Below are 26,668 nucleotides of genomic sequence, written 5' to 3' on the forward strand. Positions count from 1 at the left end.
TTACATATTGGAACATGGTCTTGCTTAGTGTCTTTACAGGAATTTCTGTACTTTGCTTTATTTGAAACATTGCAGTCAATATTTTCAAACATGCTCATCTTGCCCTAATCATCCTTAACCATTTGTTGCTCTCTTTCTTATTTTCTTTCTTTTTTTGGGGGGGGGGGAAGGCCTGGTTGCCATGGAGAGTACAGTACAGAGTTGAGATTGTTTACATATGTGACTCCAACCCAAGTAGAAAGACGGTCTGCATATACACAATCACTTTGAATTAGTTCTCTTTCGTAAAGATCCTTGCAACCACAGAAGGGAGGAAGAACTGAGGAGGAGGAGGAGGAGTTAAGCCTGTTCAACTGTAGTGTCAAATGCCACCGTATAGTTCAAAATCCCTAGAGTAAAATGCTTGTGACAGTCCAGTTGAGGATAATTTCCATAAAAACATAAGATGTGCAATAGAGCCCAGCATTCCTATACAATAAGGCAGGAAACAAAGCTGGCTTAAATGCAGAAATCTTACCAAAAAGAGGGACGGCAGGGGTGAAGCAGGCTAGCACACCATCAATTGCACAAGACCAGGAGCATTAAGAAAAACGGCAATAGTTGTGACCACAGTGCAGAGATGGAGCAGATACTACAGGGTACTCTTTTGCACTGCGTCCAAAGTGCAAACCTCCTCCCAACGCCGCCACCAGAGTTAAGCCAATGGTCAGTGAACTGCACTTACTAAGCAGCGGTGCGGTGGCCATTATTAGATCGAACTGTACAGACCGCGATATATTATCTATGTAGTTCTAATGCCAGTAATCAGTTTCGTTTTTCTTCATTAAAATCATATACACAGAATGTACTTTTTTTTAAGTGTTAGCTCGGTTCCTTCAGAATTTATACATATGTACGTTAACGGGGGGGCCAAAAGGTAAAAATGGTGGGAGGAGAAAGAAGATACACGCTCTTTCCACGTGCTAGGCCAAGATGGGCGAAGACGTACGCCCTTGCGACGCGCCTCCTCACCCGTCAAACTGCGTAACAGGGAACCCCTTCCACCAAAAGGGCCTTTATGCAGGGTCCCAACTCTACCCTTAGAAATCGTTCCACAGCAAATCAAACTTCTTTGTTACTAAAAAAAGGACAGATTCGGATCAAATACAGATTGGGAGGAAAGGCTGAAGCTAACAAAGTTAAACCTTACAAGAGACAAAGCCCTGCAGAGAGAAAAGAGAGTAAAGAGTAGAAATCATTAGGTCCAGCATCAGTGCTGTTTTTGTAAATCATGGATTGGTGACACCTATTCACAAGGACAATCATGGCAGGGGGGGAAGGGGGGGTAAAGACTCCTAGATTTACCATGCAGGGAGAGAGGGTATGACTCTACTTGCCTTTGATAACCTGATTACATCTAAGTTTCTCTTATTTATTTTTTAGCAGTTTAGTACTGTGTTAAACTGTTGCCTCAGGAGTTTTAATTAAACCCGGTAAGATGTACAGAGGAAACTGAAGCAGCTGAAAGCACTGCTCCTAACAGAGGTGAAAGGTCAGAAACAGAGCCAAGGAACTGAGGTCACTAGCAGCCACAGCCTTCTCTCTGGGGCTGGGGTTCGCTGGTTAGCCGGCCGCCCTGTGGAGCTGAAGGCTTGTGCTGTACACCTGACTCCGCAGCGTTCAGATCCAGGCTCCCATCTTGGATGTTCTGGTAGATTTTCTTGGCGGCCTCTAGGAATGCATCTTCCACATTCTCTCCTCTGGCAAAACGAGAAGCGGAACAGATGAGGCAGATAGTCACACGAGGGATTACAGACACCACCACCCCCCACTATTCTCTACCTGGGATCAATAACCCAAATCGCTACTCTCCCCACCCCCATTCATATCGTGGCCTGTGGATCCTTTGTTTTACCTACTCCATCCAAGGAGCTTTCAATCAAACAGCTGGTAAAATACCAGTTGAGAGGTTTCATATCTGCAACCTCAGCATTACCACGGCAATCCTGTCAGTGACTGAACCGGAAGTCAAAGTACTGAGTTAGGCTGAGAATTGAGGGTCATAGTGGTGGTTCATCTGAAGGTGGATAGTTTTATTTTTAGTGTTTAAAGGATGACTGATATCTGTCTTTAGGGTTGTACTATTAGAAGGAGTCTTATGAATAAAATTGAGGGAGGGCTCCAAGGTTTATATAGAACTTCTGAATGGCATTCAGAAGCACAAAAGAGGTGCATATATGAGACTGAACAGGTATCGCCAACCTTTTTGGATTGTGGGCACAACTAGAATTTTAATAGTGTTGTGGGTACTCTCACAAAATGGCAGCTGTGGGGGGCTTTCTTATTCACAAAATAGTTGCCATAGTAGGCCTGGCCAGTAACAAACCACAAGGCTAAAAGAAAAGTAACTTGGCCAAGAACCTAAATACAAGGCAAAGGGGGTGTCTGAGCTCCAAAACAAAAACCCACTCTTTTGAACTCTGCACTTTTCTACAATACCAACTTCTGAGAAAGCAAAATGATGAAGCTGAGAGACAAGTAATTTGGCCAAGAATGCCACTCAGGGCCCGGAAGTATTGTGGGAAATAAAGATGGCTCTGGAGGTTGGAGCTTCACTTTGAACTTTCAGCTTCCCAGTTAGTTAAAAAAACAACCGAAAGAATAAATAAACATTAAAGGGGACAGGGAGCCTGGTGAGCACCATGTTGAAGACTCTAGAGTTAGCGCACCACATTTTTCCTGAGACAAGCTCTCATCTGCTTTATAAATGAAATTGCAGATTCACAGAAATAATGTCAGTTTCAAGAAAATGCACTTGACACTTACGTTTTTGCACTTGCTTCAAGAAACAGCAACCCTGTTTAGAAACAAAATGCAACTTTAGCACAGGTAGGAATTCAAAGTACCCAACCTCTCCTTTAAGACCTCACGAATGAAGAATCCCACAAGGTGTCAAAACTCCTAGCTAGGGAGGGGCGCAAGGGTAGTTTGTATAGGACACATCTGTAGATAAGGCAACACGGGGCAAAAGGAATTGAGGACCTAGGAGTAAGTCAGGTTGCCTATCTAACTGTGGTTCTTCGAGCGGTCACCTGTGCATTCAGACGTATGGGCTCTGCACCTGCGTGGAGCTTGATTTCAGGAAGCTCCACTAGGTCACTCCTGCCCACCTGGAGCCTCGCGGTTGTCCTCCACGCTCGCTCTAAGGCTCCCTTGGAACCCATGGCAACCTCCAGATTCTAACTTTTAAGTTAGCATTCCTAGTAGTGATTACCTCTGCTCAGACAGACAGCCGCCTTGCAGGTTGACCAGCCCTCCCTCAACTTCCACAGGGACAAGGTCGCTCTTTGCCCAGATATCGCCTTCTTGCCCAAAGCGGTTCCCAATTTTCACTTGACCCAGGACATCGGGCTTCCAGGCATTTTTGCATCCCCCTCAACACCGCTTGAGTCCCCCAAGCATGCCCTGGACGTCCGAAGAGCGTGAGCTTTTTCTACAGCACGGAAGGAATCTTTTCGAAAATCCCCTCGCCTGTTTAATTGCTGCGGGAGCAAAAATAAGGGTATGCCCGTCTCTTCCCAGAGGCTTGCCTCCTGGGTGGTTCAAGCCATCAGGCAGGCCTACAACCGCCGAACCAGGTGGGGGGCACGCTCTACAAGAGCAGTATCCACTTCACCATTTAGAAAGGGGGGGGGTCGCTCCTGGAACTCTGCAAAGCAGCAACGTGGGCTACTTTTTCCACGTTCATCAGACACTATCTCCTCGACGCTCAAGCACAAGCAGTTCGCTCCTTCGGCAGGGCAGTGTCAGAAGTTCTACGTTAAGACACCTTCCCGCCTCCATGGTAAGTCAGCTTGCTAATCACCCATATGAGTGATGCACAGAGACCACGAAGAAGGAAGTCGGGTTGCTCACAAGTAACAGCGGTCCTTCGAGTGGTCCTCCGTGCATTCGTACCACCCACCCACTGTGCCCACTTGGTTTCCATCATTACTTAGGTCGGTAACGGGAGGCCACGATGCGGTCTCCTTGGAACTGAAGGACCCGCTGCAGCCTACACAGCGCGGCAGTGGGGGAAGGGTTCCTGCCAAAATCCTCTCAGCTATTGAACCGTCCCGAAACGGAGCTCTGCGCAGAGCCCATACGTGTGATGCACAGAGACCACGAAGAAGAACGTTGTTGTGCTTTTCTGGAGTGGCAACACGCACCATTCTCTTCAGCAAACTGTTTGGCTTCCTCATACGTCACATCCCTCTGCGCTTCCAGATCCGCTTTATTTCCTATAAGGATTATCACCTGCATTCACGGCAAGACACAAAGTTAGTGGTTAACAGGCCCAACTGAAGGCAAGGAGTCAACATGTTAATCCTATCTCCTCAGATACAGGAAGTGGAGCCATTCAGCCGCCGTCTCACTGTTCATAACCATGTCTGGCCAAGCATTTTGCCACATCTGCTCCTCAAGCCCTCCTGCGACGCAAAGGTATAATACAATCTTTATCTGCGAGGATGTATACAAACCAGGCAGGCATTTCCAAAACTTCAGCTGAGAACGTTAAGTGACACAGCATCCATTAACCGACATTTCAGTTTCTCATTCTTGCAGGGCCCACTCAGAAAGTGCTCATTATGCAATGGAACAGTCGCATGCAAAGAGGAAGCGAGCCTGGCTAGCTAGAATTACTGCTGCAGAGACCAGAGCAAAGCAAACCAGGAACAGATGCCTTCAAACCATTCTTCGCGCTCCACAGAAGGGAAGGAAATGCCCTTAGGCAGCAGAGATCAGAATGGCATTTGACTTCAGAATACACTAGCCAAATATAAGTTTCTGTGAAGAGCAATACGCAAGAACTAAAGGGAGAGTCCCTTCAGCCATTCTGCCTGCTTGCTTACCAGAAGGAGAGGCAACAGCCTGGTTGACATCAAGAGACAATGGCCTGGCTAGATCCACGAGCCTCTTGGAACTGTGTCCTGCACTGCCCCATGTCAGCGTCTCACAGCGATTCCCAAGATTTGCCCCCTAAGTAGTTTTGAAGCCACTTCAAAACTAGGAGTATCATGACCCAAAATCCCAATCCGTCCTCCATCCTCAGAGGTAACGAAGACTGAGGTCACCCCACACAAGTGTGACCGTTGTCCACCGTTCCCCCTAATGTCTCCTGCCATTGTTTTCATGTCCGTGGCAGGCATTGTCCCGTTTTTAATTTGTGTACAGGGCCTAGCAATTTTGGGTGCTTTATTTAAAAACAAAACAAAAACCCATCGCCAAGATGCAGCTTGACCAGATTTTTTTTTCAATTATCAAGACATCTTAGCCTTGTCTTGGGATTCCCTGCATTTGAATCAAAACTGCCATCTTTGGTTTTTACCTTTGGCTGATTTAATCAGGGAAGGCAAATTTAAAATCAATAGGGTTAAGGGGACCCTTGTTTGAATTGAGGGCAACGTCATAATTTGGAATGAAGAAAATAATGAAAGGTGTCTTTTCCTTTCAACAAGTAGCAGCTTTGTGTTATCAAATTGCAAGTTCTCACCATTCCAGTCTCCCAAACCAAACACTCTACATGAAAGTCATATTCAATTTGACAGCCCTACTTTTAATGTAAGTGTTTTTAAACATCCAAACTCACAGTATTTGGATTAGTTAGGTTCCTTGCATCTGTCAGCCAGCTGCTTAGATGGTTATATGTGCTTCTTCTGCAAAAGAGAAAAGGCCAAAACTAAGGCTTTAATACTTACAGGATCTCAACATCATTGCTTTGCCAGCTTATTTCCTATTACACCTTGGGGGTTGCAGAGTATGCAATGGGAGCGTGTTCTTTTCCTCCCAATTCAGGCAGTTGAAACTGAGCGGTTAATAGATACGTGCTCTGCATTTCCTTGATTTTCTCGGAAAAGCCGCTGTGTACAAACCCATTAAAGGACTGCCCACTGGAAACTCTAAATGGATGCAACACTTTTAAGAACATTGCTGCGTAACACAGAAGGGTGTCTCCTCTTTTTAAGGATTACTGTCGAGGAGATAGTGTATTTGAGAAAAGAGAGGCACCCAAGATACAGGAGTGTGCAGTATTGGCTGATCTGGAAAATGATTTCCTGCCGTTTACTCGTGTAGGACTGGCCATTAAGCCCCATTCCTCTGCTCTGTGATCTTTCCCAACCATTTTAATAATAGTTAAAAGAAATTCAGGTTACAATCCCCTGGCTTCAGTGCATGTGTCCTTAAAGCAGGGGTGGTCAACTTGGGGCTCTTCAGCTCTTTTGGCTTAAAACTCAGCATAGTGAGCAGAAGGTAGGTTTCCAGACTTTAACTCCCAAAGCCCCTACCAACATGGCCAATGGTCAAGAATGCTGGAGTTGAAATCCCAAACATCTGGAGATCTACTTTCTGCTCACCTCTGGCATAGTCAAAGGTGAGAGTTCATGGGAGTAGTAGGCCAAAACATCACACCAGTCCAATACATACCCTCCATGCAAGGGACCTGACACAAGCAGCAAGCCTCCTCTCATCTGGGCATCTAGTGTCTATCTCCCATTATGCATACGAAGCTGGCCAAGGCTCAGCTTGAGAAGAAGTCCCAGCCTGATACCTCTAGCAACTTGCAACAATATATAATAGAAGCAGCAAGTCCTATCAAGAATGTACATTTAATCTTAGGATCCTTTCCGGTGGCTATTCCTCATGCTATGAAGTTCAGTTCGGTGGTTCCAGACTCAAAATTAGATGCACAGGCATTGCTAAAGTATTCATAAGAGTCTGATACAGAATAGATGCTCTTGAAATGTCAATATGATCTTAGTCCCACTTATTAATGAAAGACCTACTGCAAGCTGGTTTTCTTGTATTATGCGTGAGAAGAAAAGAAAGACAGGTTCCTGAATAGCCAGCCTTGGTTATGAAGAATACTGTATTTTTTTCCTCCACACAGAGTGCTATTTCTTGGCCAGGCTAAAAAAAGGAGAAGTATTTTCAGGTCCTCCTTCCGTCTCACTGACTAAATTCCCTTTTATGGAAAATATGGTACAACTGTAAGGAGGATTTGTTAAAGAAACAACCTTGGCTATAGCTCATTTTAAAACCCAAGACAATGACTCATCATTTATATCATCCAGGATTTCGAAGCATGGACACTTTTAAAAAAATGCTTCAAATATGTGCCCCGTACATAAACTTCCACGGAGAAAACGTGGTGGATGCTGTGGATGAAGTGGAGAGAGAAAGCAATTTTAGCCTTCTCCTAGAACTCAATGTCACCTAGTCGAACCAATGGTAGCAAATTCAGGACTGAGGAGAGAGAAAGAGGTTTTCTTACAGCAAATTTCCGTTTTCTGAGTCACATGGAGGGCATTCTCCAACCTCTGGATCACGCCTCCCCCCTGGAGCATGTAGGCTGGATCTACATATAGCTTTTGTTTCTCCAGGGGGAGGAGCCCTCCTGCCTCCCAGACTGGAAAGCAAACACTCCTCATTCTTTACTTAACCTAGTGCAACAACATCAAAAAAAAGATGGCTGCAAGAAAGACAAATGCTATTTTGGGCTGCATTAATAGAAGTAGAGCTTCCAAATTGTGTGAGGTACTGGTTCCTCTCTATTTGGCCCTGGTTAGGCCTCATCTAGAGTATTGCGTCCAGTTCTGGGCTCCACAATTCAAGAAGGACGCAGACAAGCTGGAGCGTGTTCAGAGGAGGGCAACCAGGATGATCAGGGGTCTGGAAACAAAGCCCTATGAAGAGAGACTGAAAGAACTGGGCATGTTTAGCCTGGAGAAGAGAAGATTGAGGGGAGACATGATAGCACTCTTCAAATACTTGAAAGGTTGTCACACAGAGGAGGGCCAGGATCTCTTCTCGATCCTCCCAGAGTGCAGGACACGGAATAATGGGTACCAGTGCTTAGAACATTTTAGGTGCTTAGTAAGTTGGCTGGCTACTGTCAGAAGCAGGATGCTGGGTTAGATCAACCCCTAGTCTGATCCAGCAGGGAGATTCTTATGTTTATTAAAGGCAAGAAGAGTCAGGACTTTAATTTCACTAGTTAATCTTAACAAGCTGCATAACTGCTGCAAGTTGTGTGGCTGTGCTTGGTTTCAGACAAGTGCATCAAGAACCATTTACAGCACAGGAAAACGTCTTACCTAGTAATATCGTAGACCATAAGAGCTCCTGCCGCTCCTCTGTAGTAGCTCCGTGTGACAGCCCTGAATCGCTCTTGTCCTGCTGTATCCCAGATCTGAAGCTTAATTTTTTGGCCGCTAACTTCAATAATTCTTGTACCGAACTCAACACCAATTGTATGGGGACAATCCGCCATAACTATTGCCAAGGAGAGAAAGAGATTCAGGTGACTAAGTATTTCCCAACCACACTGAATACATCAACACTGAAGACTTGCTGAACACCCGCTTGTCACAGTTTTCAGCCCACCTGTCCCAGCAAAAAGGAGGGAAGAAATCCATCAGAACCAAGGCACTATGCCTTTAGTTAACAGGGTTACAGGCTTTTTCCTATATAGCATTATCCCATTTCCAGCCTGTTCAGGTTCATGTTTCTCATCAAGAATGAGAACGAGGTAAATGGTAGGTCAAAACTTCACTAGCTCTAGAGCTCAGTACCAGTTTTGTTCCTGAGAACCAAATATACTTTAGTTTTTCCTTTAAAAAAATCCTAGACAAAGAGAGAAAGTAGCTGGGGCTTAAAGCCTTTGGTCAGTTACAGTCAAGTTAAACCCTACTAAAATCTGCAAAAATGAACCAGACCAATGGCCAGACATTCAATTTTAAATAACCAGCACAAGGCGCACCACTATTTCAAGTTGTATCACAGCTGTGCAGAGATGTGTCTGTCTACAAATCATGCTTTTCCAAACCCAGTTAAGACTGTAGGCTGGTTTGTATGACACATGGATGGTTAATAAGCCACAGTGGCTCGTTAACCACACTGCACAAGCTGGTCAGATCTACAGAATTACCCCTTGCACCAACGACGGGTAATTATGTAAATCTGGCCAGCACACAACCAAGACACACAGGGTGGTTAATAAGCCACCACAGGTTATTACTGTAGTCATTCTCACGTTGTGCAAACCAGGTCAGAGGATGAAATATTATTAAAAGCAAAAGGTGTCAAAACTCTCATTTTAATAACCACACTGATTCAATCCTGCCAAGTGGTTTTGAGTCAGCTGTACTGAAATCATTCCCACAGATCGTAAGCCAGCCGGATCTTGCATATGAAGGAAAGAACTAACTGATTGTGCACACACTTACATTTCTTTTCCGTAAATTGATGGAGCAAGCAGGACTTTCCTACACCCATGTCCCCTATTCAAGGGAAGAAAAGAAAGAAAGAAAAAGGTTAGGATTTCAAAAACGGCTCCCTAGCATGTATTTTACGGACCCAAAATCGTAGAGTGACCCAGTTCACCCATCGTCAACAACCCATGGTTAACAAACTGTGGGCTGCTAGGAATGTAGCAGGAGCTAACATGCATACTTGCTTCCTGTGCAACCTCCTACTTCCACTGCAATGAACAGCCTAGGGACATCTCCATCCCTGGGTTGTCATGTGATGCCCAAACCCAGAACCCTGGGTTGTTGGGGGACAAGCAACCCTGAAGGTGAGGCCATATGTCATGCTAAGCCTGAGAATAAGCCATAGTAGGTGGGTGGCTTGTCTGTTACTCCCTACAGACGACTGACTTCTTGGCGGGTAGCCATAGCTGGTTATGGGTTCTTTGTCATGGATGAATTTTGAGTTGCTGTGCAACTTTGGGTCCGTAACTAAAGCAATCTTTTGCCTTTTGGGTTGCTGGCAATGAGTGAACTGAGTTTACAACCTTTCCCTCAAAATATTTTACAACGGCGATAGAAAATGTATAACAAGAATAACATTAGAAATACAATGCCACCAATAATGTATCCACTCAAACGAATCCATGTGTTGTTTTTTAAATTCCAAAATTATCTATGTTCATTCAACAATCCAGGAAATTTCTATAAAAGGACAATCCAATAAACATTGCGACAGATATTTCAACGCCAAAACACAAATACAGCTAATAAGTACCACCGTTTACCAATGATGTGGGGCAGCAAATTTTTCCATTTCATATGTTCATCAGTACGTCAATTGCAAATGCAATATTAGGCAAACCTGGCAGTTTCAAAGTTCTAATTAATGTTTTTCAGGTGATTATCCCTAGCGAGTATGTGAGGCTACATCTACTGTATGTCAGTGAAATACATGTATGTCTCAGAGTGAAACAGAACTAAGTAGTGACATCAAAACCTTAGTGTAAGAGACCTGAACTCTGTTGAAAAAGATGAGTGATGGCTAGCCTGTCATGCACAGTTCTTTAGGTTGCTAAAAATTAATGTGTCAACAGTTTTCAGTACCTTTTTTTAAAAAACATGTAAATAGTGTAAGGGAAGTACATGTAAAGTACTCTTTAAATTTTTACAAATATTCCAATAGAAAACTACATAGTATAACATTTAAATCACATTAAGCGTGCTTTAAATTTCTCCCCTCAAATATTTCAGGTCAAAGACTTGCCGTGTATTGGGACAAACAATTAACACAAGATACTTTCTTTAGCTTTGATTACTAAATACCAGTAAAATGAGCAACTAAATTAGATCTCTCTAGGGCATCCAAAAATTTTCCGATGCAAACTGAGAATTTTCCTATGCAAGTGACCCGATGTGAATTACCCCAATTCGCCTTGGAAGAGTTCCCAAGAAGTTTTCCAATTCAAAATTTTCCGGAAAACCCACATCGCTGCAATTTATAGAACAATTAAAACATGAAGAGCTGCTTCAACTTCCAAGTAAGCTCATAAAATAGAGATAAGAAGATGACTGAAATTGAACATTTGTTCTTTTCACACTGTCTTTTGCTAGGTGTGTTTTCCATGCTTGCTCACAGTAGTTTAACCCTCTAGCAAAAACTGACCCAACCAATGAAGACACTTGAAGTACCCTATTTCTTTGATAGATGCACTTTTCCCCCCATATAAACATCTCTAAAAATGGGGTGCGTCTTAGAATCGCGGGTGTGTTTTAGGGTGTGTTTTTTCCTGTTGGTGGTACTGAAATTAGTGTGCGTTTTACAATCGATGGCGTCTTACAACTGAAGAAATACGGTATCTGTAGATGGAGTATATTTAGACTTACCGATAATGATGTACTTAAAGATGTAGGAATAATTGTAAGGTGCAGTAGCCATTGTGGCACTAAAAAAGGAAAAAAAGATAAGAGGAGGTTATTATACTGCAAGCCATTGTTGCCAACTTCCAAATTATCTGTTTTGTTCATAACTAATGGCTAATAGTTCAGTAGTTTTAAGTTAAAGGGAGTCTCAATCTATTCTCACCATCGCCTCCCCCCAAGCAAAGAAATCTCAGCTGTTCTATCAGCTCATTAAATTATTCTAAATATTCATACCAAGAACTAGCTGTTTCTTGAGTTTTATCTACAGTGATTCTTCAGAGCAGGATAACTAATTTTGAAGTACACCAATCAAAAGCCTTTCTGAAGAGAGAGACAGAGACTGTGTGTTTGTTTAACACAAGATTGGCACAGTGGTTTTACATTTCTGAAATCCTGAAGAATTTTTCTCCCCCGGCCACACCCCTGGCCTCACAAAAAAAGTTATGATCATCAAATCCAACATGCTACACAAGCAGATACAATGGGCTGAGAACAAGAGCGTTTTTTTTAGTTTTAGCCAAATTAACTGATTTAATTTTTTTTATTTTTACATTTTTACTGTGAATATCAACAAACAAAACAGAAAATACATCGTGAAAAGGGGAGGGAACACCATAGATTGTGTATGTAGAATTATTAATTAATTTATTTAAAACATTTCTTGACCGCCTTGGCAGGAATTGCAAAACAAGCCCTTTGCAATTTCACCAGTGCCACCTCCAACCACCCTTGCAAGTGACTTTCCCTCTACCAATACTCACCCCTATTGTCAATTTCATTGTATGTTACCTACTCTACTTTTAAAAGGGATAGTGACTGGAGCAGGGAAGGGTCTCCTAGGAGGAGACAGGATGGGTTTTGCAGAAAAGGGGGCTTGGATATGTGCTGGAGCCGGCTGGAGGACTGATGGGGAGAACTAGCCATGGTAAGATCAATCATCCGTCAGGCATTTCATGGGCTGTTCTGTGAACAACCAACCCTGACTTATTTCATAGAATGGTAGAATAATAGAGTTGGAAGGGGCCTATAAGGCCATCGAGTCCAACCCCCTGCTCAATGCAGGAATCCACCTTAAAGCATCCCTGACAGGTGGTTGTATAGCTGCCTCTTGAATGCCTCTAGTGTGGGAGAGCCCACAACCTCCCTAGGTAACTGGTTCCATTGTTGTACTGCTCTAACAGTCAGGAAGTTGTTCCTGATGTCCAGCTGGAATCTGGCTTCCTGTAACTTGAGCTCGTTATTCCGTGTCCTGCACTCTGGGCTCACCCTGATTCGCAGGGTGGCTTAGCGTGTGTTATTTATTTATTTTATTACATTTATATACCGCCCCACAGCCGAAGCTCTCTAGGCGGTTCACAAAAGCTAAAAACCGTGTGTAGTGTGAAACCCAGCCAATGACAGTGGCCAGCCCACACAACTTAATGTCATTGTACAAAACACACACCAGCCTTTAAAATCAGGAAGAACAGAAACCCTGGTGTTTTAATGTGCAGTAAACTTTGCATATGACATCTTCAGTTGGTTGGAAAATCTGAAATACTGCACAAGCAAGAGACCAAAAGTGAATCAAACTTAACATCTTCCAGTGAGATTCTTTCTTTACAAGGAGTTTTATTGTCTATTTTATACTGTTCTTATTTTCAATTGCAGCAATGGCTGCAGTTCTGCCAAGTGTGAAGAGTGATGCAATTGAATACAACACAGCACACGCAGGGTATCTGCCAGAAGATGGTACAAAAAGGACCCCTTATACTGGCAAATTTGACATTTGTTGTGTAATGAAACTGGGACATACTCTTTATTCTTGTGTAGTGAGAGAGATACTCTGGCTTCTGTAGCTACTTCAAGGCATGTTGACACTACAAAAAAAAACCACCTTGTTTCACGGGCAATGGCCATTCTGGATTATTTGCTTCTCCTTGCCTCGTTCCACTAATACCAGTATCTAAACCAACAAGTAGTAGTTTGCTTAGTATGTTGTCTGAACCTGGGATCTGGACTTGTTGCTTCCAAACAAGCCAGGATACTGAGTTCAGACAACACACTGAGCAAACCACTTCTCATTTGTTTAACCCCTTGTGCTACCAAATGAAGTCAAGTGGAAGCAAACAGGCTGAGTGCACTGGCACACAGCTCATTCACAGTAAGCCAGTATTCTGTGCAAATGCAGCCCTCTCTACAGGGAGTCCTCAGAATCTGTAGCCCAAGAAGGGTCTTCTTTTAGCAAGTTTAACATCCCAGTTGTCCAATGAGATGGCCAATCCCTACAAACGCAACCTCACTGAGAGGGATCCCTGAGCATCATCCAGACGTCACTATAGCCTTGTTTTGATGGGGCCAACAGAATGCCAACCTGCACCCAACCTTTGTGTGACTCACTAATGACAGCACCTCATTAGCTAACAAGGATATGTGCATACTTGCTTGAGCCAATTCAGCACATGGGTGTGAACAATTATTTATTATTATTATTATTATTATTATTATTATTATTATTAACATATTTATACTGCCCAACAGCCTAGGCTCTCTGGGCAGTTTACAGCTAAAACCATGATGTGATTACAAACCCCATAACTACCATGCAAAGTTAAGTTGCCAGATTCATTGCTCAAAGCACCCTACCAAAATTATTGCCTGCCTATACCTATCTTTGAGAAGGTAGACGCAGGCAGGCAAAGTCTGCGATAAATATTTTGCATTCATGTGGAAGAATGGATAACCCTGTTTTTCTAGGCTGTTTTTCTCTACGGTCGTTCAAAGCTCAGGAACTCAACATGCTCCACAGGACTGCATCCTCCTGGTTCATAACTGCAGCAAAAGTCACAGCTTTCCTCTGTTGCCTTAATTATCTCTGGTGATAATTTGTTTCCCCCGGTTCAAAGAGACTAACAACAACTAGGATTGCCAGTCTCCAAGCTAAATATTTATTCGGCATTGTTTTCTGTTATCTTGGGCTAAAAAAAACCCAGAATAGATGCACTTGATGGCATAGAGGAGTATGAATTTAATACAGATGTTGAGGTCTCGGACTAAGGGTATAACCGTAAGCATATCTGAAACTACATTCCATTGAAATCAGAGGGACTTACTTCCAAGTACATGTGATTAAAACTGAGTTGTACAATAGTCACCTTATACCTGCAATCTCAGTAATGAAGCCTCAACTGATGCAGCACATATAACAGGGCTGGTAAGATTTCCAGTCTCTAGGCGCCTGAATCATATTTTCAAACACCCAGGATTGTTTTCCTAAGCCTGTGCAACAAGAATTCAGAGCACCACAGACATTTAGTAAGCGCAAGCTTTAAATAGCCACTTACCTAGCCATTTGGAAATATCTATTGCCTTCAGGTGACCATGTGGGGATGCTTTATCAAAGTTAGTATTGTTTTCCCCTTTAGTTCACTAATATTTACAGCCTTGCTTTCTCCCATTAGGGAACTCAAGGGGGCATTCAGAGGGTCCTCGGGCAGTCCACCATACAGTTATTGGCCAGACACAGCCTGACACTGTTGTATCGTGTGCTTCCAAGTTCATACCAGACCCCTTGTACCAAATTACTTTGTTAAGATAGGCAGGCTACCTACATATTTTGAGGACTGGTCATTTTTATGAACATCTCTGCAAAAATAAGCAGGCACTGTATTTTATGTATTTATTTTATTGTTATATTTATATCCTGCTTTTTTTACTCCAAGGAACCCAAGTACATAATCCTCTCCATTTATCTTCACAACAACAACTCTGTGAGGTAGGCTGGGCTGAGAGTCTGTAACTGACCCAAAGTCACGCTTACATGGCTGAGTGGGGATTAGAACCCGGATCTCCCGACTCCCAGTCCAACACTCTAGCCACTACACCACACTAGCTGTTGAAGAAGACATTACACCACGGGTACAGAAACTCTTTCAGTTGGAGGGTCAAATTACATTTTAAGGAAGCTCTTGGGGGCTGCATCCTATCACTGGGTGGGTCTGAATGTAAAAGACGCAGGGCCCAAAAGGTCCGATATATCTCCCCTTAAAGCTCTTGTTGCCAATAACTTAACCTCCTGAGAAGCATTCCATCCCTTTAGAATGGGGGGACGACTACCCCGTGACTGAGGCAAAGAGGATGGACTGGGGAGGGGGGCGGGAGAGCATGGCCTTCTGGGGGAATCTAGAGGGGTGGATTTGGCCTCGGGCCTGAGTTTCTGCACCCCTACATCGCACAAACTTTTAGGAAAGTGCAGAGCTAAGGTTCTCCGCAGTTTTACCGTAAATTATTATATGAGCCGTAAACATGAAATTTTCCCACAATGCATGATTAAATTTATCATGCATTTTATCCCAGTATCTTAAATAATGAAGTTGCATACATAAGGTTTAATAATGAGAGGAGAGTTCCTAAGTCCCTGGAGAACTCAAGAGCCAATACTTTAAAGTTCATGGCATTTTTTCAATTTCAGTTCTCTCACTGAAGTTACTACCACATTCAGCAGCCAACCAGTATCAGAAAATCCTAACTGATGGAAGCATGGCTTATTTCCATCAGTTTATAGAGTCAATTCTGCCATTTCCCTGTAAGAAATACTATGTCTGCTTCCTTTAATATAGGATAATAAAACTTGGGTATGTAATGTGAGCTGCTATCTACTTGATTCCAAGACTTTTAATTGGTTGCATTCACTCAGCCTTGTTAAAGTTGAACATACAAACAACAACAACAACAACAACAAACCAGAAGAAAAACACCAAAACAGGAGAGAATGTAAAAAGATAACATGCTCTCAAAGGTGCAGGTGTAATTTTTTTTTATGAATGAGCCCAGTGCATTTTGGAATGAAGAGCTCTTTCATCAGGGGCAATCTTACAAACCCAAATTCTAGTAACAAAACGAGCCACCTCCCAAAGAGAATGGCCATCTTTAGCTTAACAAGCTGCCTGATAGCCATAGGCAACAAGGTGTGCAGGTGAGTGAGTTGACAGTGGAAGAAGGATGGGTTCCTGACCCTTCTCCATCAGTCCAATTAGTTCCCATGCTGCAGATAAAGTAAAGCCCATTCCTCCTTTGCCAGCCTACTTAGAATCATAGAATAGTAGAGTTGGAAGGGGCCTAAAAGGCCATCGAGTCCAACCCCCTGCTCAATGCAGGAATCCACACTTTGCCAGCCCACTTAGAATCATAGAATAGTAGAGTTGGAAGGGGCCTAAAAGGCCATCGAGTCCAACCCCCTGCTCAATGCAGGAATCCACGCTACAGCATACTTGACAGATGGTAGAAGGCTCTCCTCCTTTGTTTAGCTAGCCCGCTAAGAGGTTTGTATCCTATGTTTCCATGCCTGCCATGGAGGGGGAGACTTCCCCATCTCCTCTGCTAGCATGGAAATACCAGTTAATGGCCACAGGCTAGTAACATGTGGGCTTAGTTACAAGGAAACACTAATTGCTATGCCAGCTCAAACAAGACAAAACATAAATGCAAAATGTTTAGCAATATAGCTAGAATAGTACAGCCACTTCAAGTTTCTAGAAGGGCAGATTTTCAAAACCTCAGAAGATTGCAAAACCTCCTAACAAAAACCTAGCAGTGCAGTCTACCTTACACATCAAGGGTCTGTTCAAGAGGCAGCTGGGCAGCCATCTGTAAGGTATGCTTTAAGGTAGATCCCTGCAATGAGCAGGGGGTTGGACTCAATGGCCTTGTAGGCCCCTTCCAACTCATCTATTCTATGGTTCTATGTTCCAGTCTCCTACTGCCTCTCTCTATCTGAAAAGCCTCCCATGCTTACAATGTGGGTGCTATAACCAGAGCGCTAGTTGTGTTGTTCTTCAATACAAATAAAAAGGTAAAGTCCACCAAGTATTGAAGAAATAGTGGGAACTAATGTGGAAATATTTCACTCCCATCCAGCACCTCTCAAAGATATATTTAATGGTAGCACACAAGCCACCGCAGACCAAGTTTAGAATATAAGCAAACCATACCTGATTATAAAACACCATCTAAATTTGCCTGAGATTAAGCCTACAAGAGAGTATGCTGGCATCAGAGACTTGATGCTGCCCTGCTGGATACAGGACACCCAAGGGAGCCCAAGTATTGTGCCAGAAAAACTAACTCGGATGCCAGGTTACACCAGTTTTTGCAATTGCATGGAGACACCAGTTTTTGCAATTGCATGGGGTAAATCCACAACTCCCCAAGTACATCTTCCGTTTTGCAGGAAGTGACTACGTAGCATCCTCTACAGGATTAGCTACGTTTTCTCAGGAATCCTGACAACTATTACCATTTTAATGTGGTTATTAGAGAAGCAACTCTGCCTAAGGCTACTTAGTAAGTTTGCTGCTGAATTGGCAACTTTTATGTCACACTCATAGCTATGGTCCTATGTAAGCTCTCTCTGTGCACGGTAATATTAAAACAAGTTAATTTCAAGAGAGAATCCACTTCACACTATGCTCCCACACAAATTTCTCGTCTTTCCCCAACCCTTCACATAATATTTGTTTTCAAACTAAGAGTGAGGAGAGAGACAAGAAGGGAAGGAAAAGGCTTACCAGAACATACTCATTTCGCTGCTCTACCCCCCACTTCTGGTTTCTAGATCCCCATGTTTTATTCAGAGTCTCTCTGCTGGAGAGCAGCCTCCAAGGAAAACTCAGTTTGATACCTGCATTATAAACAATAGCAGTTTTCAAACCCGAAATAGGATTTTGAATTACACCCAACTAAATTCCCCAAAGTGGACTGCTTATAATCCTACTGAGAAGCACAATTGTGCTAAGATTTGCTAAGCATTTACAAATCCTTGGAAGAAAACATCCTTTAGAAAACCACACGCTTGGGCTCTTATTGCTGAATCCTTGAAGTTCTACAGATATTGTGCTAGTTTACAAAACCTGACCCAAATAGCTATCATGCTCTTCATAGTCTATAATGTGAGGTGTGCAAACTACTCTGAAATGCCAGTGGTTGTATGCAAATCGCTGCTGCAAGTTCTGGCATCCTGACTTTGATCACAACTTCTACTATGGTTGGCGGTGCTAATCACACTAAGGGCTGTGTTCGGAAAACACAATAGTCAATCGCGGGTTAATAGTTAACTCCAGGGTAGATTATCAAGGGGGTACTCTCCACACAACCTGACTATAATCCACCATGATGTGGATTATCGACTATTTGACTGACACTCCCCACCCCACTCAGTCCTCCCGCTGGTATCCCATCAACCACTGCAAGTTCTACCAGCTGGACTAAAGTGGCAGCGGCCACTTTGGTTGCTCTTGCCAGGGGACTCTGCAGTTGCCGAAAATAACCAACTATGTGTGACAAAATAGTCAACCATGCCTGACACACAACACAATAATCAACAGTTGTTAAAATAATCAACTCTGCACAGCATTGATTATTTGTGTTGGTTATTTCAGCCAAATAACCAACCATGACGTGAAAAAATCCCAACAGACACTAACCAACTGTTGACTATTTAACCCACTGTTGGTTATCATGTCGTCCGAACACAGTCTTAGTTCACCCCTCAACACCAAGCATAGCAGAAGTTGTGATCAAAATCACAAGGCCTGAACATCCTTCTGTTAGAGCAGTAACACAATGGAACCAATTCCCTAGGGAGGTGGTGCGCTTTCCGACAAAAGAGGCATTCAAGAGCTGGACAACCATCTGTCAGGTATGCTTTAGGGTGGATTCCTGCATTGAGCGGGGGGGGGGTTGGACTCGATGGCCTTATAGGCCCCTTCCAACTGGAAACAAAGCCCTATGAGGAGAGACTGGAAGAACTGGGTCTTGAGAAAAGAAGATTGAGGGGAGACATGATAGCACTCTTCAAATACTTGAAAGGTGGTCACACAGAGGAGGGCCAGGATCACTTCTCGATCATCCCAGAGAGCAGGACACGAAATAATGGGCTCAAGTTACAGGCAGCCAGATTCTGGCTGGACATCAGGAAAAACTTCCTGATTTTTAGAGCAGTATGACAATGGAACCAATGACCTAGGGAGGTTGTGGGCTCTCCCACACTAGAGGCCTTCAAGATGCAACTGGACAACCATCTGTCAGGTATACTTTAAGGTGGATTCCTGCAATGAACAGGGGGCTGGACTCGATGGCCTTATAGGCCCCTTCCAACTCTACTATTCCATGATTCTATGATCCACATCTGAGTAATATAGGGCACATTTTAGCAGTATTTTACACAAGCTACACTAAAAAAAAACAGCTTTTAAACACTACACAGAAAGCTGACTTAGGTGTGCACAAGCACTTACACACAGTGAAGACAGTGTTTGACTTTTCTTGGAACACCAGGACACCCTCACCCATAACATCATAGAACAACTTGACAGCACCAATCACCTAATAAAAAGAAGGAGCAGGGCAGTGGGCACTCGGTTCATTCCAGGCACCTCTGCCCATATCTCCCTGCTTAACAGAACTGATCTACTGGGCAGGAAAGAAGTCATCCACCAGAGCAGAAACAGGTCTGGAAGGGCAAAAGCCACTCACAGCGAAGCAAAATTAACAGATGGGGGTTAGGCAGACACAATGGAGCAATGCTTAATTTAGCCCTGAAATCTTTCAACAGATGCTCTGACAAAAGTAGGAAGTAAGGAAAGTTAGCTATGGGTATGTGGAGCTATGCTGTAGCTTCCTCTCAAAAACATACACCTATTTTTAAAAAGTCTGTTGTTAGCCTGGCCTCCCTCTATTTCTTTCTCTGTAAAGGGAATGTTGCACTGTGGTAGCCAGTTTCAAATTCAAGATATAGCAGAAACCACAGGGGAAGGGGATACAATAGATGGTCCCTTCTATTCAAGGAGGAAGCACTCATGCGATTGCAAAACCCACAACGATTAAAGCATATTAAGCTTAATTTCCCACATTTTCACAGAGCAGTCAGTGATAAATCTACTTTATGTTAGCCAGTCTGTGCAGCTAACATCAAATATAAGCATGTCACATTTACACTAGAATAGTGAGAGGTGGACAGGACTGGGTAGGACTGCATAAATTTTAGGGGAGGGGTTAAAATTCAAACTGATCTTTCAACAAGAGAGCTAGACAGGAAGGACAATGACAAAAGGAAATACATTAAGGAAGAACGCCATGTTAGCCAATTAAAGCAGCCAGATGCAAATGCTGGTTGAGATGGGAGCGATAGCTTGCCATTTATTTTTTAAAATGAGAGATCAGGCTTTGAAATTACGAGAAAGAAGCATTGTCATTCCCGCCACAAAACACAAACACAAAATACAACTAGAATCTATTGCTGAAATAAGCTGAAATTGCCTAAATTGCTTATGAAATCTACTTTCTAGCAGGCTTTCAAGGAAAAGTACAAAGTAGACATCTGAAGGGATAATTTAGAAATGGGATATCCTGTGTCAGACAGAAGGATAGAGTGCACAACTACTGAGTCTTTTCTAGCTATAATAAACTAGCACGTGTTGCTTGGTTTTTATGTCATTCTCCATTTCTCCTCGGACATTATTACTCAAGAGCAAACATTGACTATTAATCAGAAGACTCTTCACCTGATTTGAATTAATCCATTCTGTACTGAAAAGTATGGACACTATAATACAACAAAGGCTGTGATTTAATGTTATACGTGACAGCCTGCTGTATTTATGAATAACACCATTTCAAGCCAAGTCCATATTAGTTTTGTGCTACTCTGTTTTGTTAACTCTTTGCAATAGTCACTCACAATATAGTGAGTATTGTGAGTGACTAGATTAAAGGGGTATTAGAATAACTTTGTAGAGGAACATCAAATTCATCTACTATCTCTGGAATCACCAACATGGTGCCCACCAGATTCCCTGCCACCCTTGATTTTCATTTTATTTTTTAAAAAATAAATTGGGAGTCTGACATGCTACAAAATGGAACTCCAACTTCCAATACCATCTTTATTTCCCAGAATGCCTCTGGGCCCTACTTGGCATTCTCAACCAAATCACTTGTCTCCGAGTCTCATCAGTTTGCTTTCACAGAAATTGGTAGCACAAAACTATGGGCTCAAAAGAACGGGTTTGGAGCACAGATCTCACCGTTTCTTGTACTTAGGTTCTTGGGCAAGTTACTTTTCTTTTAGCCTTCTGGTCAGGCCTAATGCGGCAACTTTTTTGTGAATGGACAAGCCTCACCACATGGCTGCCATTTTGTCAGAATACATACAAACACTATTAAAATTCCAGATGTGTTCACTGATCCAAAAAGGTTAGGACTCTTGTTCTATTTCCAAAATTCACCAATTTTGTGCTCTTGAATTCCATTCAAAAGCACTATGTAAATCTTGGAACCCTCACTCAATTTTACATGTAAGATTTCCTTTTGATAGTAGGACATTGTCTAAGAACAGATATTGGCCATTCTTCAGCCATCAAAAATAAAACTATCCTCCTTCAAATGAACCACCACTACCACACTCAATTACCAGGTTAAATCAATACTTTTATTTCCAGTTCAGTCACTAACAGGAACTGCAGGACAAAGCAAATACTGATCAAGCATGTTAACAAAAGCATCATACATGTCAATTTTGGGGCCAGAGTTATAATACTGCTGGGAATACTTACCTGACCAAGTGCTAACTAGTTCCTAGGACTACAATCTATTGAAATCAAGAGAATCTGTGTGGCCTGTGTCATCTAAACATTTATAACTACAGAGGGGTTTCAGAAAGTATTTCCATGACACAAAGTGATTGAGTACTTATTACGAGTTATAAGTGCACAGCACCTGATAATTTACTGCGTCATCTTTTTGACTGTGGCTGTGTTTGCACATCATTATTAACCATGGTTTATCACAACAGGAGCAAGCCCTCCAGGAGAAATGTGAGGAGCTGTTTGGAAGCTTTTGCTTCCATTTTTTATTAGCCATTGCTTTTCTTCCCATCTGAATCCAATAAGATGTGGTTAATTTTAACTGTAGTTTATGAAGCTGACTATTTTCAACAAACCATAGTTAAAGTTAACCACTGACTTAGGTTGGACTACCATTCATACAACATGGTGGCAAATTATAGTTGAATTAACCCAGAGTTAACCCTGGGTTGTTTAACCCATAAACAACCCAGAGTGTCCAGGTTCAGAGGTCATGCTAACAACCTACAAACTGGATGCTCTCAAGTTGTTTATGCAAACTGGAAGTGGCTTGCACACATCCTGGCAAATCATGGGTTAATTAACCCACAATTTGCCACCATGACATGCAAACTGCCCCCTTGGCTACAACTCCAGGTTGGGAAAGGCTGTCTTCAAGGAATCTGAATTAACACTCCCGGAGTATGTAGATGACCACCATCCTAAAAAGTATGTGTTACATTCTTTGTTTGCTAGGAAGTCTTGGAAACATGGATGTAAGTCACAAGCCTGGTTCTCAGTGAAAGAGTAAAACTGTGACTGGGCTACACCATTTCAGACTGTAAGGCCGAGGGTGTCACATGTTGGATGGAATGTTACTCCATGGAGGAGGGGGAAAGGTTCATACACATTGAAGACTAGTACAACAGGGAAAAAGCTAGGCCAGAACCCTTCACCTCAACATGTTAGCCTTCACCTCAATGCTAGTTATTTATGTGGAGAAAACGTACATACATATGTTTGCGTGTGTATACGTGTGAACAAGCATTCCAACATGTGTTGGAATGAAGTTTTACAGCCCAGACTCAAGTTTACTGCTTCAATGAGAACTAGGCCAGAGATGCAAGGTGTATGCTTCTCTATCCTAAGCTACATTAAACTGCAGCTTAAGGCAAGGCCAAAAGATGACCTCAAAGCAAAGTCCCAAGCAGTACGCAGAACTTTAAAAAGTGCTCCGTTGCGTACACTCAGCCAACCCTCAAGCAACCTGAAGCTCCACACTTACTTGGAAGCCTTACCTATCTTGATGGAACTCCCAAGTGTGCTTAAGAATGGGGTCCTAGTGAGAATTTATATATTAAAGATCCTGGATGCTGCACAATTATTTCTATGGCAACAGTGCCAGTCCTTTTAGAAAGTTTGTGGTCCAATATAGATGTTATAGGCACAAAGCTCAGTATAGAAAATCTAACACTCATCAATTACTTAAGTCAGAAACATATGCAAAGCCACTCCCCTATCTACCTACAGTCACCGAGAAGGGAGTACAAGCAGGAAATCTGACAAAGCTTCCCAGAGATGCTCAAGCTATGGCAAGTCTTCAAAGAAAGGGCGTTTCGCAACAGTGGGGAAGCCGGTCATACACATGTCCTTGCCCTGGTTGCACAAATTACAATTCCTCTTGGCTTCAGGGACTGGTGACAGAATATCAAGCAAAAGAAATAGACAGACTCTAGTGTATTTTACAGTAAAAATCCTATGCATGTTTACTCAGAATTAGAGTTCAATAGGATCCACATTGCAGCATCAGTTTCCTACCTAGAAACCAGCTATATTAGTAGGTGAAAAGCATGTAAGCAGGGTGGACAAAAAGAACCTGACAACCAGATGTCGGACTTTTTAGCTTGCTATGAAGTTTTCCAATAATGTTGACCAGAGGATGTGGGTGGGGTCTTTAATCACCTTTTCTTTATTAGAAAGAGCCTCCTGCCATGTTGATTTGTACTTGAAGTATACATATGAAAAGCTTGCTTACACTCACACCAAATGCTCACAGGAGAAGTTAGTGTATAAACAAGCAGCCTGTCCCTCATTAAGAACTTTCTGTTTACATACAGGATGAGAAAAAGAATGTACACAGTTCATCTTCCACCTTAAGAACAGAAACACTTGATCCACAGCATCTCTTATTAAAGAAGTTGTACTATTAACAGGGGTAAGCAACCTCAGCCCCTCCAGATATTCTGGACTACAACTCTCATAATCATAGAATCATAGAATAGCAGAGTTGGAATGGGCCTACAAGGCCATCAAGTCCAACCCCCTGCTCAATGCAGGAATCCACCCTAAAGCATCCCTGACAGATGGCTGTCCAGCTGCCTCTTGAAAGCCTCTAGTGTGGGAGAGCCCACAACCTCCCTAGGTAACTGATTCCATTTTCGTACTGCTCTAATAGTCAGGAAGTTTTTCCTGATGTCCAGCTGGAATCTGGCTTCCTTTAACTTGAGCCTGTTATTCCGTGTCCTGCACTCTGGGAGGATCGAGAAGAGATCCTGGCCCTCCTCTGTGTGACAACCTTTTAAGTATTTGAAGAGTGCTATCATGTCTCCCCTCAACATCCCTGACCATTAACTGTGTTGGCTGAAGTTTATGGGAGTTTTAGTCCACATCTGGAGGGCATCAGATCCCCTAACTTGTAGTACAATTAAGGTAGTTTAAAAAGTTGAAGCGTAAACAGTGGAAGTCAGCCAACTTATTCATCCAGTACATACTGGTGCTCTGTACCATTTTGAGTTCAGACTCAAGTATAAATGTGTCATTTCAAGTATTTCCTGTATCTGTAACCCATTTAGAATGACTTGTTCAAGAACAGCAAGCCACATCTAAAATGCACATTCTCCATTGTGTTTTACGCAGGCATAATACAATCAAGCACACAATGAGCACATTTTATACAACTAAGTGTTGCACACACAGCATGCCTACATTACAAACAAGGCCACTTCACATAACGGATTCCCAGCACATATAACACACGCAACAGAGGCGAGTGCTTATTTTGTAACATTGTGCATTAGTGCCATATATGTTTTTCTCCCCGCCACAGAAATTATTCCCACTTAGGAAAATTGTAACCTTCTTCAACACCCGTCCTCTGCATCTGCCCACTGTGCCTTAATAGGCAGATGGGTCATGAAGAGCAATGAGCCTCAGACACACCCTAGCGCACACAGGTCCATGTTGCTCTGAACTGGTACAGAGATAGACACATACCAAAAATCTGTGTGCAAAGAACACAGGTATGCACTGGGTTTATTTACCAACCACCTTCAGGGCTCAGTAAGGATAGCAAGACCTAAATAAAAAGTTCAAATAAAAGCGGAAAGTTTGGCTACATAAATCACGTGCTAACACATTTTACTTTCTAGCAGTGGATTCACACTTAACAGTGCACTTACAACCCTTGTGAATAAAGGCTGCAATCCTGAACACCTTGGCCTAATCTACATCTAGCAGGATATTGCATTATGAAAGCGGTATTTAAAAGGCAGGAGCTACACTACTGCTTTATAGCGGCATTGAAGTGCACTGACAACTGTTGGGGCCCATTGACACATATTTTCATAGTGCTACATCCTGCTTGGTTTAGATGAGACCCTTGAATGTATGTCAATGAGATATACTTGTGCGACAGCTTAAAGACTAACATATTATGGCACAGTCCACGAAAGCTTATGCCACAATAAACCTTTACGGTGCCACAAGGCTTTCTTTTTTCTTCTTGCTGCCAGATTGAATAGGGCCACCTCTCTGGTGACTGTCCCAAGCATTAGAACTGATGGCATTCTACCTTCATTAACGTGCAAGGCGCTTTCCAAAGTTTGACACAGAAAGCAACGGGTGCCTCCCTTTAAGAGCTTGCAATTTATCTTGGGGAAAAGGTGGAGGGGATGAAGAGAACCAGGAGAAGGGGCGATTCGTGGCCTAGGGAACGAGGCCCATTGAACCTAGTGCGGCTTTGCTTCTCCAACCTTTAAGCACCACTACTGAGCTAAGCTCCGTGGGAGTGACTCCGGAGTAAACAAGAAAGGAGAAAGGAGGGAGAAGGGAAGAGGGTCTTTTTGCAAGAGCCCCAAGGAAGTACAGAAGTGCCCCCCCACCTCACACCACTCCCAGAGTGATTGAAAGACACACCTTGCAAGAGGAGGAGAGGGGAGAGCGTGGTTTGCACGGGCGAGGCGAGGCTCCCTGCGCCCAGGGTTGGAGCAGGGTGGGGTGGGAACCCCCAACCAGGCGCCCGCTAAGGGAAGCAGGAGGGAAGGCCCCGAGCGGGTTGGCAGCCAGCAGGCCTCTCGCTTCCAGTACAATGGAGGAGGAGGAGGAATGGAGGCAGCGGCCTAGCCGCCTCCAGACTCACCTCAGGCCCGTCCCTCCACAGACCCCCCACCCCAGAGTGGGAGGGGCCTAGCCGCCCCCTCCCGTTGCTAGGCAACCCCGAGGCCGGGGCGGCTGAGGCCCAGATTTACCTGGGCTCGAGGGGCTGGTGACTGGGCAGCTTGGCTCCGGCTTGAGGCGCTGGCGCGGTGTGTCTCCTCCCCTTCTCGTTCCGGGCTCGAGCCTCGGTCTTGCGGCGGCTCCACCACTGCTCTCTCTCTCTCTCTCCTTCTGCGCGCGCGCGCGGCGGCGGCAGCGGCCTCCTCCTTTTCCTTTTCCTTGGCCTTCCCTCAGCGCTGCTGCTGCTGCTGCTGCTTCTCGCCGCTCCTCCTCTTCCCTCAACACACACACACACTTTATCCAAGATGGCGGCGAACCCCCACCCCCCGCCCCCCTCTGCTTCCTTACCCGCCCACCGCTGCCGACGGGGGAGTAAAGGGAGCCAGG

General features: G+C 43.6%; 1 protein-coding gene across 1 annotated transcript; it reads right to left on the reverse strand.

The window, feature by feature from the left end:
• Positions 1 to 26,531, reverse strand: RAB14 (RAB14, member RAS oncogene family). Its single transcript, XM_063144529.1, has 8 exons — positions 26,314 to 26,531; positions 11,154 to 11,212; positions 9,246 to 9,299; positions 8,115 to 8,292; positions 5,609 to 5,675; positions 4,188 to 4,275; positions 2,806 to 2,836; positions 1 to 1,739 (listed from the first exon to the last, which is right to left on the reverse strand). Exons 2-8 carry the CDS (start codon positions 11,203 to 11,205, stop codon positions 1,562 to 1,564), a joined length of 648 nt encoding a protein of 215 aa, XP_063000599.1. The 5' UTR covers positions 11,206 to 11,212; positions 26,314 to 26,531; the 3' UTR covers positions 1 to 1,561.
• Positions 26,532 to 26,668: the final 137 nt, after the last annotated feature.

This window comes from Elgaria multicarinata, chromosome 19 (genome assembly GCF_023053635.1).
Source record: "Elgaria multicarinata webbii isolate HBS135686 ecotype San Diego chromosome 19, rElgMul1.1.pri, whole genome shotgun sequence".
Classification (NCBI taxonomy): domain Eukaryota; kingdom Metazoa; phylum Chordata; class Lepidosauria; order Squamata; family Anguidae; genus Elgaria; species Elgaria multicarinata.

Bases quoted from the DNA above. Each gene is read 5' to 3' on its own strand.
- RAB14 (XM_063144529.1), bottom strand. From the start codon at position 11,205: ATGGCTACTGCACCTTACAATTATTCCTACATCTTTAAGTACATCATT. The intron at 5,676-8,114 runs GTAAGACGTTTT...TCTCTTTTGCAG, and splicing joins ATGGTCTACGATATTACTAG to AAGAAGCACATATAACCATC. The intron at 1,740-2,805 runs GTAAGTGTCAAG...TCGTTTTGCCAG, and splicing joins CTTGAAGCAAGTGCAAAAAC to AGGAGAGAATGTGGAAGATG.